The 20,619-nt window shown below is 34.5% G+C and overlaps 1 protein-coding gene across 3 annotated transcripts in view; it reads right to left on the bottom strand.

Annotated features, from left to right (window-relative positions):
* LOC110030795 (Niemann-Pick C1 protein-like) overlaps positions 1 to 19,927 on the bottom strand; it is a gene marked incomplete at its 3' end in the record, with an annotated part of 63,560 nt that extends 43,633 nt beyond the window's left edge. For 2 of the 3 annotated variants that reach the window (XM_020733718.1, XM_020733735.1), the window contains 9 exon segments: positions 55 to 128; positions 312 to 500; positions 1,136 to 1,383; positions 10,757 to 10,907; positions 10,980 to 11,096; positions 11,405 to 11,512; positions 11,854 to 11,953; positions 17,884 to 17,948; positions 19,833 to 19,927. In XM_020733718.1, the coding sequence (XP_020589377.1) occupies positions 55 to 128; positions 312 to 500; positions 1,136 to 1,383; positions 10,757 to 10,907; positions 10,980 to 11,096; positions 11,405 to 11,512; positions 11,854 to 11,953; positions 17,884 to 17,948; positions 19,833 to 19,901 (1,121 nt within the window). 3 annotated transcript variants of the gene reach the window in all.
* Positions 19,928 to 20,619: the final 692 nt, after the last annotated feature.

The following is a 20,619-nucleotide window of genomic DNA, read 5'->3' as shown; positions in this document are numbered from 1 at the left end:
AAAATCATGTTATGGAAAGCAATAAAAATTTTATCCAAGATAGCTGCAAATAACCTGAAAATTCTGGCAAAAAAATCCTGAATAACGGAAGGTTGAAAATCTTTCCACAAAAGAGGACCTTTTGACATCTATAAATCATTTAAAAAAAAAAGATTACGAAGTATTAACAATTAGAAAACATAATTAATGCTTTCAAAAAAATTTAAACTTCTTTTTAATATGGCTAAATATTTGCATGGAAAAATTGAAAAAGTGAGTTTAGAACATAAACAACTCGAAAGAAAAGGAAACGGAATGGTCATAAAATTTACATGCATGGGTGGGTTAGTGTCTTGCTGCTTGTAACCAGAAAGAAGCTCATTTTCACCATTGCCGTTAAACAAAGGCTTTGGTTTGGAAAGAGGACCTCTTTCGCCTTTCCTAAGCAAGAATGTCCAAAGCAACAATGCAGAACTTGTTGTGATGTACAGAACGGCTAGAGAGAAATCTATACATTTCACCTGAAAAAAATAAAAGCTGAAAAATCTTCATTGTAGTCTCCAATGTCTCTTTTACGCCAAAAGAAAATTCAAACAATGTCTCAAGCCGCAAGTAAATTTTGAACATGCACTTCATATTTAAATAAAATTAAAAAAGTTTGTAAGCTTGGATGAGCATTTACAGGGATACTTTCCCAGATATTCTCACAATTGCAACATAAATTTGGCATTCAGTAATACCTGAAGTTCCCTAGAGAGGAGAACCAACCATTGGGATAACCAACAACACATAAATACCATAAGATCATCATTTAAATACAGGGGCAATTACATACATGGCACACAATTGTTATGTATTTACATATCTCACACCTAAATTTTTTTCATTACAGGGGCAATTACATACATGGCACACAATTGTTATGTATTTACATATCTCACACCTAAATTTTCATACACATAGCACTCAAATCTTTCGAATCACATCAAAATAACACTTGCCACCTTTTTAAAATGAAATGCACCTTTTCATGCATAGGTATAAAAAACCAAAGTGCTACATATGTACATATGAAAGTTAGGTGTGTGATATGGAATACATAAGAATTGTGTGCTATCTACGTAAATTTCCCATAAATAATTTAATCACGACTTACCCTTACAGAACCCATTGAAATTTTGCATGAACTTTTCTCAAGTAAAGCTGGAGGTGCAGAATCAGAGCATGTAGATGAAGAAGAACAATCACCACATGAACAGCCCAATAAGGAATCACCGCAAGAATAAATAGTTGAGTTAAGGGGCTTCATCCCAGATGATAAAGGAGCATTGGTTTTAAAGTCAATTTTGTATGGTGATCCTGGTGAATTTAGAGCTGCTTGCCTCCCAAGAAAGGATAAAAAATCTACGATTAAGCACCATAGCTTTAGAGGTCAAAGTTGAAACAGAAAAGAAGCAAATTCCAATCCCACAAAAATTATGAGTAATGTAGGGCCGAGAAGGCAATATACAGAATAGTATTTCTATGCATCTTAGAAAATGAGAATTGCAAATACATAAAGATAGATTTTTTAGAAATATAGACATATAAACATATTAATTTTATATAATATTTAAAATAGTGACCTTCCACTTGCCTAGTCTAAGGCCTTCCCTTGTGATACGAATTATCATATGCTTCTGACAATAATTTTGCCATCGAGATCTCTCAATGCAACCACGGCAAAAATTGTTGGAGTTTTGCAACTTCGGGCATTTGATCTTCAGTAGACAATGATAGTCGAGGCCGCTATTAGTAGGAGTGCGGCAATGGAGTGAATGAAAAATGTTATACGAACAATTATTCTACCAAATGCAAAGCCACTCAGCAAAATGTCATCTAAATAACAGTGATATGGACCAAGCCTTCACGGGCTATTTGTTTCCTCAAATATGGATGGTTCTAACTAGAAGTGACGAGGACCTCCCAAGAGTTGATTAGATCTTACAAGGTTCTAAGGAAATTTTTATTTAGGTTCTTCAGGGGATCTTAAAACCGTTGGGCATATAAAATGAATAGCTTTGCACTTTTGTCCTCATTTTTAATGAGATTGACTAGGCTTGTGCCTTAACAAGCCTTGATCTGAGACGGTCTTTGCCCTAGTCTAAAGCCAATCATATTAGTTTTCCTAGGTAGGTACTCTAAGGCTTAGCCTAGCCAAGCCCTAGAAATTTCCAAGTCTAAAACCCACTTCTCCTAGTGGTAAGAAGCACTAGATTTTCTCAGGACTAAATTTGGTGTGTGCTAGTTTTTTGCTAAAAACCTATTAGAAACAATATCAACACCCTTGGCTTAGCGGTATCTCATGCGAAACCCTTAGCATATCCTATTACAAACCTAGTATAAAACCTTGTCTTAAGAACGTCATAACCCGGACCGAGAATTGGAATTAACTAACACGGGAACGGACAGTTAGAAAGTGAAAATAAATTTTCTGTTATTTTATTTCTATTACAAACTATTTAATATCAAAAAGATTTCAAGAAAGAGCCAACAAAGCAATTAAAATTAAAATTAAAAATTTGTACGTTTTCAATTGTTATTATTGCCTCCTATACACATTTGATCCTCTCTTGTTAATCTTATTCAAAGTTCAAAGCCTGGAAAAAATTTTAAGGAAACATTGTGTTATATCAATAGATAACCCAGGAATAATTTAATATGCATAATGGTTTTTCATATCTCTATAAGAAATTTTATAATATGTTAGTCTTTCATATTTGTATAAAAAATCTTATATATGTTAATGAATGTAGCAATGAATTTTCTAAATGAAAATACTGAAATCTTTTATATGCATTTACTTTACCTTTACTCATATTTTATACTCTTTGCATACACATTTGTCTCTGTGAGAATCACCGTCACCAAAACCTAACACACTTTTGGCCAATATTGCTCAGTCGGCTCCCATCAGCACAATGGTTAATGATGCAAACATCATAATTTTCTAGAATGGAATGGTTCTAGTTCCCTTCTAATCGATATTATCACTTCGACACAGCGATTAGCAATATAAATATCACAATTGTCTTGGTAGATAAGCTCCGGGATACTTGCCCCTAACCGATATTATTCCGTCAGCACAGCAATTAGAGAACTAACTCTCACAATTGTCTATAGTGGTAAAAAAACTTTAATCAAGTGGGTACACTAGTGTCCCCTGCCTGTATCATTAAGGGGTGAACTCTTCTTCTGAGCATGCATTATAAGCATTCAGATATAAGTCATTTCATTCTGCATAACATATATAATTCTGAGGCATCTTCAAGCATCTACTAACATGCATATTTACTCTTATTATGTTGTGCAACTATCATCATGCATCTCTCATATCATGCATATCTCTAATATCATGTATATCTATGTCTCATGCATATCTCTTATATCATACATATATTTTTCTAACGTGTTATCGCACATATCTTTCCTTACATGTCTATCTTGCATATCATGTTTATCAGACATATCATACATCTCATGTATAAGTTTCATGTTTAACAATATGAAGAATCTAAATAAACAAGAGCATACATATAGCCAAACATATATTTTGAAATAAAAAGACTATTAAAATTTAGAAATATGATTACTTTTCTCAGTTGTCACGCTAAATTTTTAATCTTAGGTAACTAACTGAACGTGCGATAACTTTTTTATAATAATATGAACAACCTATAAAACATGCAGTAGCCAGGCGCTGGAGCTTTGCGAGAAGAAATCGAGAATGGGAGGGGGCTTCTTACGACGCCACCGAGAGCAAGGAAAGGGTATCGGGAGGGGAGGAATTTTGAAGGCTCTGGAATCGCAAACCCTCAAATAAGAAGTCATGAGAGATGGTTTAGAACAATGAGGGGATTAGGAAGCGGGTAGTTAAGAGTTAATTAAATTTAATTAAAGTTATAACTTTCAATTTTTATATCTTCTAATATATTAATAATCTAAATATAGTATTATATATCGAATTGATTGTTCTAATGTGTAGAACTTTATAAAATTGATTTGATTGAAATCTGGAGGATCTGTAATTTAGGATATACTCTAAAGTTGCCAAAATTTTTACTTAATTTCTCAAAACTAATTTTTACAGCCTTGGCCATAAGATGACTCAACTGAACTCAAACCTATGCATAGGGCCAGGTACCCCAATCATAAGGTGGACTTAATACTAAAACAAACCATTAGAAACCAAAATTGAAAACCATTACAAACAAAATTTAAACTCATTTGAAACCCTTGGGAACGAACCCACGGGCATGTAAATGACCCTTTGAGGTCCTGCACATAGTAAATAATGTCTCAGATGTCCTTAGGAGCCTTTCCTAAGCTAAACCAATCCAATTGTGAACCATGGAAAAATCGTAACCAAACCATAGGGTGCATGAAACACAACTTAGGACTTTACTGAGCCATTTGGGCCAATATGATCAAAGAATGACCAAAGAGATGCTTAGGAACCCTTGAATTCTATCGTAAAATATTTGAAACCATCTCAACCCTTTCAACCAATTAAAACCCATGCAAATAGGGTTAACCCAAACTCAAAACCATTGAAAACTAACTGGAACTTAAGATTTACTTGGCCTCAGTCAATCTAAATTTTGACCAATTGGCTTAGCATTAAACCTTGGATAACCTAATGGACTTAAGAAGCCCCAACCTAGCCCAAATCAAATAGTGGACACCCTAGAATTCCAAAAATTGCTAGTCCAATAAACCAAACAAACCGTTCTACACACAACTCATGGGTCAAGGCAGTTGGGTTTGTTAAACTATGAAGACAAAATTTCTTATCTAAATCATATAATTTCTCTACTAACTACTCTCTGTTTAACTCCTACAAATTTATCATCTATCATTCTCTACTTTGCATCTACATTATAATACCTGCCACCATTTACCGAATAAATTCAAGCTTGCTACAACCACCTCTCTATCATTCTCTACTTTCCATCTACATTATAATACCTATCACCATTTACCAAATAAATTCAAGCTTGCTACGACCACCTCCAAGTACTATATAAGGAGATGTATCCAGTGTATTGCCCACAAACAAAAGCAAATAAGAGATAGAAAGGGTTAGGGAAGAGGGGCTTAAGATTTATGCTATTAACGCTCGTGCAGTAAAAGAGAGGGATAAAGAAGCTCTTGTTGCAGGAGCTTCTTTAAAATATTACCATTGCAGCAGCTTCTTTAATATATTACCATCTTCCCATTTTTATTACAAGAACTTATTCACTTTTTCTCTTAATACTCTTCTTTTAATATTAAGTGAAATATTGATCTCCATGCATACATTAATGTAAGTAAATATCATTAAACAATAAAAAATTGTGTTTGTGTTTGTGATCTTTGTTCTGTTTACTGTTCATCTTCATTTTATTTTGTCAAATACATCGCTTAAAATGAATATTGAAACAAGTGGCACGTAAACAGTGGTTAGAATGTATCGATCATGCTCGAAGCCACCCAAAACAGCATCCTATCACAAAATGGACCATACCATACCATGGCATCTGTAAGTATTCAAATTACCTAAGGAAGAACTTTGTACGGTTGAAAGGAGCATGTAAGATAAAAATGACAAGATAAGACGCAACATCACATGAATCTATCTCAAATCAACTCAACTATTGCTAAAGTGGCCCAAATGAGCTCATTCTTTAAATAGACAGCAAGAGCGTGCTTGGAGAGTTAAAAAGTTATCAAAAAATGTTACTCATATTGATCTATCTATTGCACAAAAGCAGAATGCAAATATTGCATTTATCTAGATGCGACACAAATCTCAAGGCAACGCATAATTTAAGGCAAAACCGATAACCAAGATATATGAAAAATTTAATATGATTATCAATTTAACATTACTGTTATCATTAATGTTTTAAGAAAAATTCAATTTTTTTTATTAATAAATCCCACTAAATTATATTGCCCACCCGAAAAATTTATAAAAAAAACCTAACACAAATCTCAAGGCAACGCATAATTTAAGGCAAAACCGATAACCAAGATATATGAAAAATCTAATATGATTATCAATTTAACATTACTGTTATCATTAATGTTTTAAAAAAAAACAATTTTTTTATTAATAAATCCCACTAAATTATATTGCCTACCCAAAAAATTTATAAAAAAAAAACCTAACTCTATTGCCCAAGTGCTAACAATCCCATGTTCCTACCCACTTCTCTAGCCAAGACAACATTGCCTCGTCTCTTTGGATGATGCAAGAGCCCAAAACCAAGCAACTTGCCTCCCCTCAGTATCTTTCAATGTCATAACTCTCCAATTATCATCTCTGTCACAACCCGACCCAAAGGCTTGGAATTTTCAAAGCCAAAATGGACAGTCGAACAATGAAATTAAAATTTTATATTTTCATTTTCTATCACTAACAATTAATCATCCAACAATATTTCAAAAAACCAGTACATAAAAAAATAAATTATTACAATTGTAACTTTATATTTTTTTTATGACTTAGCCTTTTATACACATTTTTTTTCTTTATTACTCATTTTCCAAACAAAATCTTAAACCTAAAAAATGTAAATATAAAATAAATGCGAGTTATCAACAACCAATAAATACTTCTTCAAAACTACTGTAACATAACAAATAACAAAATAATATATATGTTAATCAGTCAAAGATAAATCAAAATAAGATAAATAATAGTTTACTAATAAATTATGATCATTCAATAAATTTTATAACATGCAATTATATTCTATTATATTATTTTCTTATATATATATATATCATTTTATATATACATTTATCACAGAAGCACCATCTAGAATTTGTACCAATTAAATTTTTATAATTTGACTTTCATATTATTACATTTTTATTTTTTATTTTTTAAATCTTCAATTTAATAACTTATATATAAAATAAGATAATTATATATATATTATTATTATTATTATTAGAACTTTAATATAACTTTAAAATACCAGATTATCATTAATTTTTCATTTTATTTAAAAAAAAACCTTAATAAAATATGTTATAGGTATAAACCAAAAGTTTAAAGTTTATAAATGAAATACTTAATTAAAATTACCTCGAATCAATCGGCTCGCCCAAAAACTAGCCCTACCTGCGTGAGTTTGCACTTGCTCAGCGTCGAGTTCATGTGCTCGATCTCGCACACCGACTCTACCTCTAGCTTGATGAGGTGGGCACTCAAATATCGATCAGCTCATTAGCTTCAATTGCACTAAACTGCTTCCATGTGCCAATTAGAATGAAGCCCTCAATGTTCGGCCTTAGCTTGTCGTTGAACTGAACTTGTCTATTTCAACTGTTGCAACTCACGAATAGTATCGCAAATCTTGTCTTCCGATATATGTCAATAGGCAGCAAGTTACTCTCGACCCTGAATGTAATTTTGACCACTTCTTCCTCCTTCGACCCACTCAACAATCACGCATAAAGTTGCTCCTTCCATATCCTTGTCCCTCTCGCTCAATTTATGTTCTTTCTGGGGTTCGCCTCTCCCAATCTCCTTCCATCTCCTCTTAAAGGTATGAACCAAACCCTCCCACTGGTTTGTTTCCTCCGAAGTGTAACGGTAGTGTTACAAAGAGATTAAACTAAATACCACAATCTCCTCCCAAGGCATGCCATCAACTGCCATATTCAACAACGCCCTCTCTGTTCTCCCTACCATTCTCCCCACTGCATCATGTTAAACCGCCATCCTATGCCCTCTTCAGCTTCTCGCTCATGTGCGACCACCCCTGGGCCAAACCCCATCTTCTCACACAAAAATTCCAGGCCTATTGTCGCATCCCTCTCCATCTCACTTATAGGTCGCTAGACTCTTCCTCATCACAGCACTTTCCATTCCATCGTGCAATTATTAGTTAATTCTCCTCCAAAAATCCTTGAGGTGATACGATAGCAAATGCCTCGGAAATGAAAGATAAGAAGTGAACTGAATAAAAGATGATAAAATGGCCTGCTTTTTGGTATCTGTTTTAGAGAATGTGAGCAACTGCCATGAAGAAAAGGACAAGATCAGTGTGAATGATGCTTCGCTGCCAATTGAACGTAAGAAAATGGGGATGTGCTTCTCATTTCAAAGATCATGGAAGAATAGAATAAAAGGTTCCTAAATGAACGAATGAGAGAAGCTAGAGCACAAATTTTTGGGGCCTCCAATGATTTCCCCATTGGTTTTTATTGACCCTATACATATTATTATATCATTGTGAATGATGCTCCACTGCCACTTGAGCATAAGAAAATGGGGATGCGCTTCTCATCTCAAAGATCATGGACGAAGGAAAGAAAGGTTGCTAAAGGAACGGATGAGAGAAGCTAGAGAGCGAATTTTTAGAGCCTGCAAAGATTTCCCCATTGGTTTTTATTGACCATAAACATATTATCATATCATTATCTTTAGAGGCAGACAACACTAGACACTTTTTATAATTATCTGCTATGTTAGCGCTACCTAATGCAAAAACTAAAATGGTTTACTAACTAGAAGTTTTCCAAAGAATCAGATATCACTCCTGTTTAGGTTATTTGTCCTCAATTTTGTTTACAATACTTCAACCGAAAAATTGTATGTTTTATTAGCTATATTACTGTAATCTTTTACCAGAAGATATTGCTATGGCTCATCTCTCTAGACCATATGTGGTTATAGCTGTAACTAGATGTTATTATTCCTCTAAAAAAGGTGTAGGTTGATTCCTTATCTCGCAGCTTTTAGAATTTGAAGTCATTCCTTCTTATCATTCTTGCAGATTTTTTTGGCACAACTTACTTTAAATATTTGAAGTCTCGTCTAAAACAGAGAAAATCAAATATTTGAGCACAAGGGAAGCATACAAATTATCAGGTTCTAATTTTAAACATGATGAGTGCACCTCAAATTTCAAATCATGCTTGCAATGAAAATTTGCAACCAGACTTTTTACATTGAATCGCAGCCTTCTAAGCTTGCTCCTGCTAGCCCTAGAAACATAATGTCAACTCCTTATTAGCATGCCTAAAAACTGATCATAATCCTCATAATGTGCGAGTCTCTCCTGTTCTGTCTATTATTAAAGACGTCAATGTTTTCAGAGGAATTTTATGATTTTGATGAGCACCTTCAAAATATTAATGTTTTGGTGAATAGGAGTTTTCAAATTTCATTTGCTAGACAGTGCCAAAAAAATAAAAAAATAAATAAATAAAATTATCATCACCCCATAAGATTCACTAAGTTTCATGCAATGCATTGCAAATGAGAATGTATGTAGTTTTCATCTTTTTTTTTCTTTTCCTCTTTTTTTTGGGTTAAAGGACACCCCATCCCATGTAGGGCTAGGCTCGTGTTCGCCTCGTTCGAAATTGTTCGTGTTCGAAATCGGCTCGTGTTCGAAAACGGCTCGTGAACAGTGTGTTCGTGTTCGGCTCGATTTAAATATTCGTGTCCGTGTTTGACTCGTTAAAATTAAACTGAAAAAGTAGATGTAAAGTGTTGAATTCGAACCAGAACCAAATGTATGCAAAATAAGGTGTTTAACCACATTACCACAAGTACAAGTACAATTTAAACTTAGATATAAATATATATAATATATTATTATATAAATAATATGTATAATATATTTTATATAGATAATTATATATATATTTTTACTTTTAATTGATTATAAATCTTTTAGCCTTGTAGTCAATTAAATTTTTTAAAAATACAAGCTCTTAACGAATAAGCCGAACACGAGCTGTTCGCGAACAACGAGCTTTTTTGACAGCCCTAATCCCATGTCATCATGTTAATTTAATTTCTTCTTCTTCTTTTTTACTTTTCTTATAACAATTCTTCATAATTGCCTCATATCGTGCTCATACCCATTAATCAAATAAAAATTATGCTTTTAGGAAAAAGAAAAAAACCCTGCCCTAGTCGGATTAAAACTATCGAGAAATAGCCTTGATTAGCATCTGCCTTCCTCCTGTTGCACAAACTAAAGGTTGGTGGTGGCTAATCACAATGTCCCAAAATACTTGTGCTTCTTCTTTGTTCTGGATTATTGGGACTTGCTTTTTTTACCTTGAATTGCTTCCTTCATTCAAGTAGCCCCTCTATGGGACCAAGGTGTCGACACCAAGCATTGACCTCTTGAGCAACACTTACATTTCAATCTCATTGCGTCAATCTTGGATGGCCTCCTCATCAATTATGCAATTCAACCATATTTTATTTTGCTCGCTACTTACATTTCCTCGTTCACAATCTCTCAATAACATCCTTTCTTCCTTCAACTTTATCAATTCAATCATATAGATGTTCGCCCATTCTTCACTTTTATTATTTAATCTATATGAAAGTATTCAAAAAATATATTTATAAATATTTTTTATGAAAACCAAACATAAAAATGTACAGTTACAACATTTTGTGTGTTATGATTATGTGTGCGCGCGTAGGAAATATTGTGTTATATATAGTATATTAAGTCAATTTTGAATTGAATCACCGAAAATTTCGTTCATGTCATTTGCATTTAAGAAATCCAAGACTCTATGATGCCATCCATCAACTAACACTTGACTTAATTTTATTATTTTTGTTTTTCCCTTGCATCGCAATGGTATTAACAATCATAACTAATAAGCTAATGCCAATAAATGTAACTATATAGTGGAAAAAGTACTCCGTCTATCTCTATACATAATTGAAAACTAAAAGTATGATTTGTTGTACATAACTACATACCTTCATAATTTTCAGCACCTGCGCCAATAAAATCCATTACTCGAGTATTCATGCTACCAAATTTTACATCTTTGCAAGAGTCATAAAACTCTTCCCCATAGGTATTTGTGATGAAATAATCAATTCCATTAACAGTCATGGTATTATTTACCTATAAGTGTGAAGTTGCTTTTAAGAATAACACTGAAGAAATCCGAAAAGTTAAATAGTAGTTAACAAAAACCTGCGTAGCCGAAGTCACGTTTATAAATAAACTCTGATTTGGAGAGCAGGAGAGTTCGCAGAAAAAATTTAGAAAGTTCCTCAAGCATGCTGGACACCCTACAAGTAAAGGGACTGCCTGCAAGATGCGTCGCGTTAGTCAATACGAGATCATGAAAATTTTGAACATAGATATATAGCAAAGCACAACAGAGATACCGAGGACTGAAAACCCTGTTGCTAATAAGCCAAAAACTCCATCAAGCTAGTAATGAGTTAGAACTTTGATTGTGAAATACGGACCCATTGCATGGAGAATTGAAAAAATTACCAACGAAAATTCTATTGAAGAAGATAAAATCCACCTCCCACACCCCAATCAGAAAAATATAAAAAAAATGAAGCTTTAAATGGAAACTTGACACTGACTCCAGCTGACAGACTTACTTGCTGAACTTGATCATGCAATGTCTCAAACTGAGCTGCATTGCAGCAGACATTGCTCGTGATTGTAGGGCATAAACTCTGGATCCTAGAAGAGAGCAAACCATCTGGCTGAGAAGTGAAAGAATGCAAACACAAAGTAAGCAATGGAAATAAATAAAGAAACCAAAATCCATAATATCGATCCAGAATTGCCTATTTAAGAAAAGAAAAAAATCTTAAGCATGAGCACCGCCGATGTAAAATTGTCTAAAATTGAGTGTGAGCACAAAGTGATTAATTTTATATGAACAAAATTGTAAAGCTACACACGCAAGTTCATTTCATAATATTATACTCTCCTACTCAGCATGTCTGTTACCACGAAACAGAACAGAAGCATTTGCGGGAAAGCAAAGCTCTATAGAAAATAAAGGATAGCAGTGGAAAACAAACTACAGTTTGTCTATTACCTTAGTAGCAAGGCTGCCTTGAGCACAATTCAAATCCTTCCCATCACTGCGTTGTGCACAAATACCATACATAGAACAATAACCCTCTCTATGCATATCACTGAAAAAATGAAATAGATTTAGATGAAAAGCCTTGTAACAAGAAAAAAATGGAAGACATTAGAAAACTTCCTGAGAAAAATGAATGATGCAAGAGAACATAAAGATGAGATATAACATGCAGTGGAGAGGACTCAATATAAATAGTTGTGTCCAATTCATTCATGAGCCTAGGAGTTGATCTAGTTCTTACAACTCTGCTCCAGGGTAAGATGTCGTCTCCAGTCTCAATCCCTATGGTGGTTCCCTTGTTGTTTCAGTTTGCTAACCTCTTATCAATCTCTAATACACCACTCATTTTTGGAGTCATGCTACCTAGGCATATAGGCTCAAAATTTATGTTTGGCTTTCTATGAGAGGGTGATTTCAAGTTAAAATTTCAAAAATCGATGATACCGTAGTTAGGGAAGAAATCAGTGAAAATGAAAGGAAACTTTAATTAGCATTGAATTAGGGTTACAACACGAAACAAACAGAAAAGGAAAATACAACAACAAACTAATCTCCGGCTAGGACCGGAAGAGAAGATCCGAGGGTTATGATGGCTTCAGCAAAGTGGCAAGGGAAAAGGGGAACGGTTGAGGACTATCGAGTATGTTGGAAGGGTGGTTGGTGGCTGGTTTGGGAGTTGGGATAATGGGGCAGCAAGGAAAGCTGCAGGGAAAGTGGTGAAAGGTGTTATGTGATGATGGGGAGAGCCGGACAAGAAGGAAAACTATGGTATGGGGGGCGGCTGGATGCAGATGGGCGGTCGGGAGGGCTGGACAGTAAGGCCAGCAGCAGTTTGGAGAGGAACAGGCTGGGAGGCGGAATGGATTGCTAGACAGCAAAGCTATGGTATGGGGAGGCAGCAACTGAGCTGTTGAGATGAGATGGGAGGCCGGCAACTATGGGAAGTGGAGGAGAAGGGTAGGGAAGATAATAGGGAAGGATATAACACCACCTCGGAGCAGGATACAGCCGAAGCAACACCCGTCATCAGATACAAGAGGAAGGCTCCATAAGATCTCTAAAAACAACGACCAAAACAAAAGCTAACCCTAATTCTCAGAAAACAGAAACTAAACGGACTACCCACAAGCGGAAACAAGAAAGGAAATGAGAAAAGATAGAGATGGAAGGGAGGAAGGGGTTGACGGCATTGCCACCCATCCCAATTAGCACTTGGGCTCATAGAAATCAGGACCGGTCTCCCTAATTTCCAATCGGCCTCGTATGAGTCGGACCAGCCCCCAAATGCCACTCGAGACCAATCTCCTCAGACCAGGTTTGCCAGGTCTATCTACCAATCAGTTCAGCTGACTGGCCTCAGCTTTACGTCAGTCTCCCGAGGTTGGGGGAGCTTTAACTTTGTTTGTTTGAGCTTCTGGTTCTTCGCCTGTAATCCTAACAACACCTTGATCACATTGGTACACTATTTACTACTGAATTGAACTACATGTTTTGCTTATGTTGTTGAGCATTCTCAAAGTTATCCACAGTTGGCTTCAACAGATCTGAGGTGGGGGTAATCAGAACCTCCATGCACAGTGGTGGCACTGGTGGTAAGGTATAGACCCGAATATCCTGAAATGACCTTTTTCGTGTCTGGCCAGTGTCATAAGCTGGTGTCTCCATCCCATCATCCGTTGTCATTACCAAAATTGGTCCCACTGATGCTGCTCTACCGGTAAAGGCTGTTGGGATTTAGTTCTTCCTTAAATTGAGTTCGTCTACAATAGGTCCACTGGTCAGTCCATGGGTCATAATCTCATTGAGATTATATATAAGCAAACACCTAGCACACCATTAGAGTTCGTGTTGATACGTTCAACTATCAAGTTTAGTACTAATACAAATGTCAAAGTAGAAAATATAGATTCTATAAAAGCACATAAGGAATTCGCCAAGCAGAAAACCAAATATTAGAAGCAAGCCAACAAGTTGAGGAAGGATATGGCCTTCAAGGTGACTTGGTGTTAATTAGACTAAAGAAGATATTTCATGCATGTTCATTTGAGAAACTCAAGATTAGAAAAAAAAATCTATTCAAGATTATTAAGAAGATCAATGATAATGCATACAAGATTAATTTATCAAAATTTTACAATATTTTTATACATCCAACATCGTTGATCTACTATTATACTATGAGGTTCCAGATAATTCAATGAAGAAGGAGAAACATCTCCTACCCGAGAGAATAATGCAAATATTTTCACGTCTATCCCACATTCAAACTTTTAGTGTACATTTTTTCGCCTTTCCTCTTGTTCTTCTCCCAACCAATTCAGTCTTTCTAGCTTTCAAGAACTGGACTAACTCCTTAGGGTCTTAATTTTCCTAATTTAGATTGTTATTAGGGTTAGTGATGTAAACAAGTCGAGTTACCCTCAGCTTGAGCTTAAACTTAATTAATTTTATCGAGTTCAAGCTCGAGCTTAAGCTTAAATCTACAAGTTTGAGGAGGCGCGGCTCAAGAGCCAGCTTCTTTATTATAAAAAGGAAAAAATAATATTAATTTAAGGTACTGTTATAACAAAATGACAAATAAATGAACAATTAAGAGAGAAATAATAAAAAATCACTTAATATATGATACGCCTAAAAATGTATTATTTTTCATGTTTTATTTTATAATGATATTGCACTTTGAAGGTATGTTTTCTTGTGTTTTTTTTTTGTAGGAACATCAAACTGAATAATTTGGAATGATTGGAGCAAAAGAAACAAAAAGTACCAAAAGGGAACAAATCGGGTCGAATCGGGGCACACCAGAGCCATTGGGGCCGAAACCGGACACTTAGGTGTCTGCTTAAGCGCCCAAATATGGCACTTAAGTGCCCAAATATGACGCTTAAGCGCCAAAATATGACGCTTAGGCGCCACCAGACAAAGAGGGGAGCTCTTAAGCGCCTCAAAATCAGCGCTTAGACATCGGATACGGTTTTCAACATATTTTCTAAAATATACGTCGGATTTGGACGATTTTTGAAGCAGTGTTTCGTGCATCACTTGGGGAATTCGTTGAAAATAATAAAAGAGACTTTCTAAAAGAATTTGGGACGGTTATAAGGAGTTTTGAAGAGGCACTTTAAGCACTATTTGGAAGGTTCAATGAATATTGACAGTTTTGAAGAGACACTTAAGAATCTCTTGAGAAATTATAAATAAGATTCGTAAATGCTTTTAAAATAACTCTTGGACTTGAAGTAATTAGAAGAGGAGAAGAAGAAGAAAGCTTGGGCGTGAGCCCCAAGTGGGGCGACAAGGCTAGAGAGAAAGAGAGAGTGTGAGAATTTCTTCTTTTCTTTTCACTTTATTCTTGGAGAGGATTGTAAGGAGATTGCTTTTGTTATACAAGGAGAGTTTGATTTTCATCTAAGATAAGTATTTTCATTGTATTTTGATTTGAATCTAGTACTTTGTTTGTATGGTTTCAAAGTCTTGTTCAATGAAAAATTTTTATTGTTCTCCATGTGTAGTGAGTAGTTTTATTTACTCTTCCCTCTTGTAATGAATTAGTATGTATGTGTAGGATATAAAATTGTGTAGAGTGAGAATATATTGTGGAATATATTGTGATGTCTTCATTTACATGTAAATTTGATCAACTTGTATGTTAAAATCTGTTGTGAGAACATATAATATGTTAAAATCTGTTGTGAGAAAAATCTGTTGTGAGAACATATAAGATTCGAGATGGTGTTTTCTCAATCAACTGTGGTATAATCACATGAGAATGTGTGGATGAGAATGTAATCCATATGATTAAGTGCAAATAAATAGAGAAATAATCTTTAATGGGTGTAGAATTAGAGGAATTTAGAGTGACAGGTTAAAGCCTCTAATTTGGTCTATTTTTTTAGGATTTGATACGAGATGTTAGCCTCCAGGTGGAGAAATAAGAGGGAACTCTAGAGTGAGAGCTAGTATCTTCTCTGTCTAGCCCGTCTTCAGAAATATTCAAACTTTAGATTAACTAATGTTCTTTATAGCATTTCTAAAAAGGATAAAGAATATAATTGCTCCTATTTGTCACAATCTTTCTCTACTTGTTTCACTTTTACACATGTAACTAATTTCATTGCATGAGGAAGGGTACTTTTAATATATTAAACCCCACTTTTTGATTTTCACTAAGTATTTTAGTTTTGAAGTAGAAATAGTACTGCAGTGATAATTATAGGATATAAACAAAATCAAACATTTATCAACCTTCCAAGCTATGGCGTGTTATTCTAGACTAGAACTTCTCTTGAAAGCCGCCGTGATTAACCTCGATCTCCGTGGGATCGATATTCAGGGGTTGAATTAGAAAGACTTATATTACCTTGCGTAGAATCCCTACAAATATAATTGAAATCTTACTTTGCTTAGGATCAAGTTTTTTGTGTCATTATCGAGGATTAAAATCTTCAAGTAATGGTGTCAACTTCATAAATCATTACATATAAAAAAAATATCAGGATCAATATAAAATATAAATTATTACTTTTTAAAATATTTTTAATATTTTAAATATGAAGTCTTTAAATTTAATATATTTTCAGTAAATTTTATATTAATATTTTTTCAAAGAGTCGGCTCACAAGCTAACGAGTCGAGTTGGGGATAGCTTAAGCTTGGCTTTTTAGCTGATCAAGCTCATTTCACAAGCCACTTATCGGGTTGGGCTCGAGCTGGCTCATGAGTCGACTTGACTCACTCACACCTTAGGGTTAATTGCTTCGAAACAATGAATAATTCTTGTTGCAAATTGATTTAGACAGCTTGTTCTTATTATTTTGAGCTATTAGAGATTGTCGGGATTCTCACCTTAGAAGTTGTATTATGTCTCTTCTCGAGTGATGTGCTTATATCTTGAATGGGAAACAAGTAATGGATCTTTTTTAGAGTTCTTATTTCGCAAAAATTGTCATTTGACAATGTTTTCTTGTTCTTTTCACTTAGGACAGAAGGGTCACTAATTTCATTTGACTAATTGATAAAGACGATATTTCCATAGTCAACTGTATTTAGTCAACTGTATTTCCATTCTCGTCTTTGTCAAATGAAATTTCATTTGACAATGTTTTCAATTAGTGAAAAAATTGTCATTTCCATTCTCGTCTTTATCTTAGCCGCTCTATCCACCCTTCTTTGAATGAGTAAATCCTCCAGGGAAAATGAAACAGAGCGTCACACAGATAGCTTAAAGCATGGAAGATTGGCATCCTTACTTTCTAAAATATTCGTGAAGGTTGATAGAAAGCTGGCAAAGTATTTTCAGTGAGTTAAATCACATATACAATCATTGAGAGTTGGTGGCATTGGGTTTGGGATCAAGCAATGGCAATTAGAAGAAACTGAGAGCCGATATTTGGACATGAGATTGCCACAGTTGACAAGGTTTTGGGGAAAAGATTAGTAGTCAACGAGAGAGATATCAGGCACGGCAAGTGCTAATCAGTGTTTATTATGTGTAGAGAGAAGCAGTGCGTAGTGACGTGGAGAAGATGTGAGAACACAAGAAAGTCCCGAGAAGGAGTGCGGGAGAATGACTAACTCTTTGTGAAATGACATTAGGTGAGCATAACAAGCACAAAAAATGTTGGCTCAATAAAATAAATATATATATATATATATATATATATATATATATATAACACAATATCTATATATTTATATCTAAGACATAAACTTCATTTTTACATACATGTCACCTTATCTATGCGTGAAATAAAAATTTGTATTTCACTTTTTAAAGTTAAAATGGTAGTATTTTTTATGTGATACGAAAGATTTGTGTGGTATAAACATAAAAAACCAAAGTTTATGTGTTGAATATGTAAATACATAGAAATTGGGTGCTATGTAAGTAAATGTCCCAAAAAATAAATAAACAAATCGACCTGGTAATGATTTCCATTATCTAGAGACAAGATTAGGATTTGGCACAAATAGCCTTACCCAGATGCTGCATTGGATTGTGAGAGGGACACCTGAGCTTTTGCAGAAAATACAAAGAATATAACCTGCACATCAAATGTAGCTGTTAAATATATAAATTGGTAACATGGCAACGTTTAATGACAAAAAAAAAACCTGCAAACTAAAATAATGATGGATAACAAACAAAATATCTCATAGAAGTTTCCTTAGCCAACCATGAACAATTATATGTACGAGTAGTAGCACTAAAGCACTTTTATTGTTGTGAAAAGTCTCAGGATAATATATGAAGCAATCTGCTAGAATTCATTAACACTTTCACAAAAAAAAATGTCACTCTATTGCCATTTAGGAGTAGCATTAAGCCCAGTTGGATCACACCACAAGAATGGAAATACAGTTGACTATAATCAATAGATAACACCAGGAATACGTGCCACGTCATATAAGAGCAGTGAAACAATAATTACAAGCTGTTTTGATGCATATTCTCAGCAAACTGACAACCAGCAAAGAGCGCCAGGTTTTGCAGCTTAGTGACCAAAGTTGAGGCCGTCTCCCCACCCAGGAGGTCCAATGCATTTAATCCGTAATTTAAAAATTACGGATTAATCCGCTCAACTTTAAAAAAAAAAGAAGATTTACATGCATACCACACAATTCCTATGAATTTAAGTATCTAACAATTAAACTTCAATTTTTACATACATGACATCTTGCCTTTGCATAAAAGGTGTATTTTCCTTTCCAAAATGGTGGTACTTTTTGATGTGATATGAAATATTTGGGTGGTGTAAATGTAAAATGTGAAGTATAGAAGTTAGATATGTAAATAAATAGGAATAGGGTGGTATGTATATAAATGCCCCGAGAAAACAGCAAAGAAATGCAATGATGAATTATAAAAAAATAACTATCATGCGAAGGCACACAACAAAGCAGATTTGAATCTTGGACAATTCTTGTGCACCAAAGTTTGTCGTGCTTAAATGCAAGGAGGTTCCAAAATCAAGCTGACCACAGTTTGAAGTGGCTCAATCAAGATTTGAATCTTTGACAATTCTTCATCACATAAAACTTAAATTATCCAATAAATATTTCTCAAAAAGCTGTCATTGTCATCAAAAATAACCATGCATCATTTACTTGCATCGGCAACAGTACAATTAATGGTTACAGCCGGCCGTAAACTGTCATAAAACCGATAAAATAAGAGGTAAACAACAGAGTCAACGTCCCTAGGCCAGCTTAATTTCCACCAAAACTTCCGGGCTCAGATGCCTCGTGAGTAGAAGATGACAGTAATAAAAAACTAATAAGCCCGAACACAAAGAAAACAAATGAAAAAGTCAGCATGCCCCTTGCCCTGTCTTGCATGCGAATATGTTTTCTCAAATGATTAGACTAAAATTGACAACCCCGATAGAAGCTTTTTTTTTTTCCTCTTTTCAAGTTATGGAATCAATGAACGGACAAAAAGAAAATATAGAAGAAACAATGTGAAAACAAAAGGAGAGAACCTCATTCATGAAATTAACGAATTGCCTAATCTTTTTCTTAAAAAACTCAGATAAATCTCATAAAGACAATAAGGGTGAAAAACGAATACCTACATTCTCTGCTAAAAAAACTAATAATCCGTGAAGTTAAACTCATCCCGCCTAAAAATACTATAATCCTGCTTTTCACTGAACTAGAATCCAGCAAACAATAATCAATGGCGCCCTCTACTTCGATTAAGATAGCAAACCAGCAAATCCGAAAGAAAGATGCTTAAACAATAAAAGGACCGACCAATATCGTATAAATTAGAGGAAAAATAGATACAGATTGTGTCAGGTGTTGTACCAATCTCCAAGCAAATCCAATATATAGAATACCATCGTTACCATTTTTGGGAACACAGATTTTCTTGGAGGAACATGGAGGAGCAAGAGGAGGTCACAAACCCTACTCGGCCTTCGTACCTTTAAAAGGAGAACTGTCACCGCAAAGAAGCCCAGACGACGGCCGAGAAGCACAGCCCCTCTCTCCATAGCGAGCTCACCGGAGAGAGTCTATGTGAGCAAAGTCTCATGAGCCAGCTACACAACTTTTATAGTAACCACGAGCTAGCGGGCAATGGCTGCGCTGGTAGAGCACGCAAAAGAAATGGAAATTTACATAATTAGCCCTCAATTATTATTTATTTACGTCTCTTGCCCCTAAACTTGCATATTTATATAGACGGCTCTCGGGTTTTTCAAACCTATGCATTAAAAGTAGTATTTGCCTTTTTAAATAATGATATTCTTATGTGATCTTTGTAATAACTAAAATTTAAATAAATAAATAAATAATAATAATAATAATAATAATAAAATAAATAAATAGCAGATGGTTAGAGAAGACACATCCCATCGTAAGAAATATTACATAATTTTCACGCGTCTCCTAATTTGTGCTATTGATTGAAAGGGAGGGCATATAGATCGAGAAAGGAGGTTATGCTCTAACAAAGTAAGTAAGAAGAAGACAAAGAAGAAGTCGAAGGATAAAGCATTTGAAGTCATGTAGAAATGTTAAAAATGATAAATACTTAAAGTGAAACAAAAATTAAAAGTTTTAATATTTTACTGAACTTAACTACATTTATTGTTGGTCATTCATGCACAGCTTAAAAAAAATTAATGCATATTAAATTATAATTGTTCGCTAATTAGTCATACTTATAATTGCAATTAATATTTTTTTCTTAAGAGAATATAAGCTCTA

Source organism: Phalaenopsis equestris, unplaced genomic scaffold (assembly GCF_001263595.1).
Source record: "Phalaenopsis equestris unplaced genomic scaffold, ASM126359v1 Scaffold000002, whole genome shotgun sequence".
Taxonomy (NCBI): Eukaryota; Viridiplantae; Streptophyta; class Magnoliopsida; order Asparagales; family Orchidaceae; genus Phalaenopsis; species Phalaenopsis equestris.
This window is presented reverse-complemented; position numbering and strand designations above follow the sequence as displayed.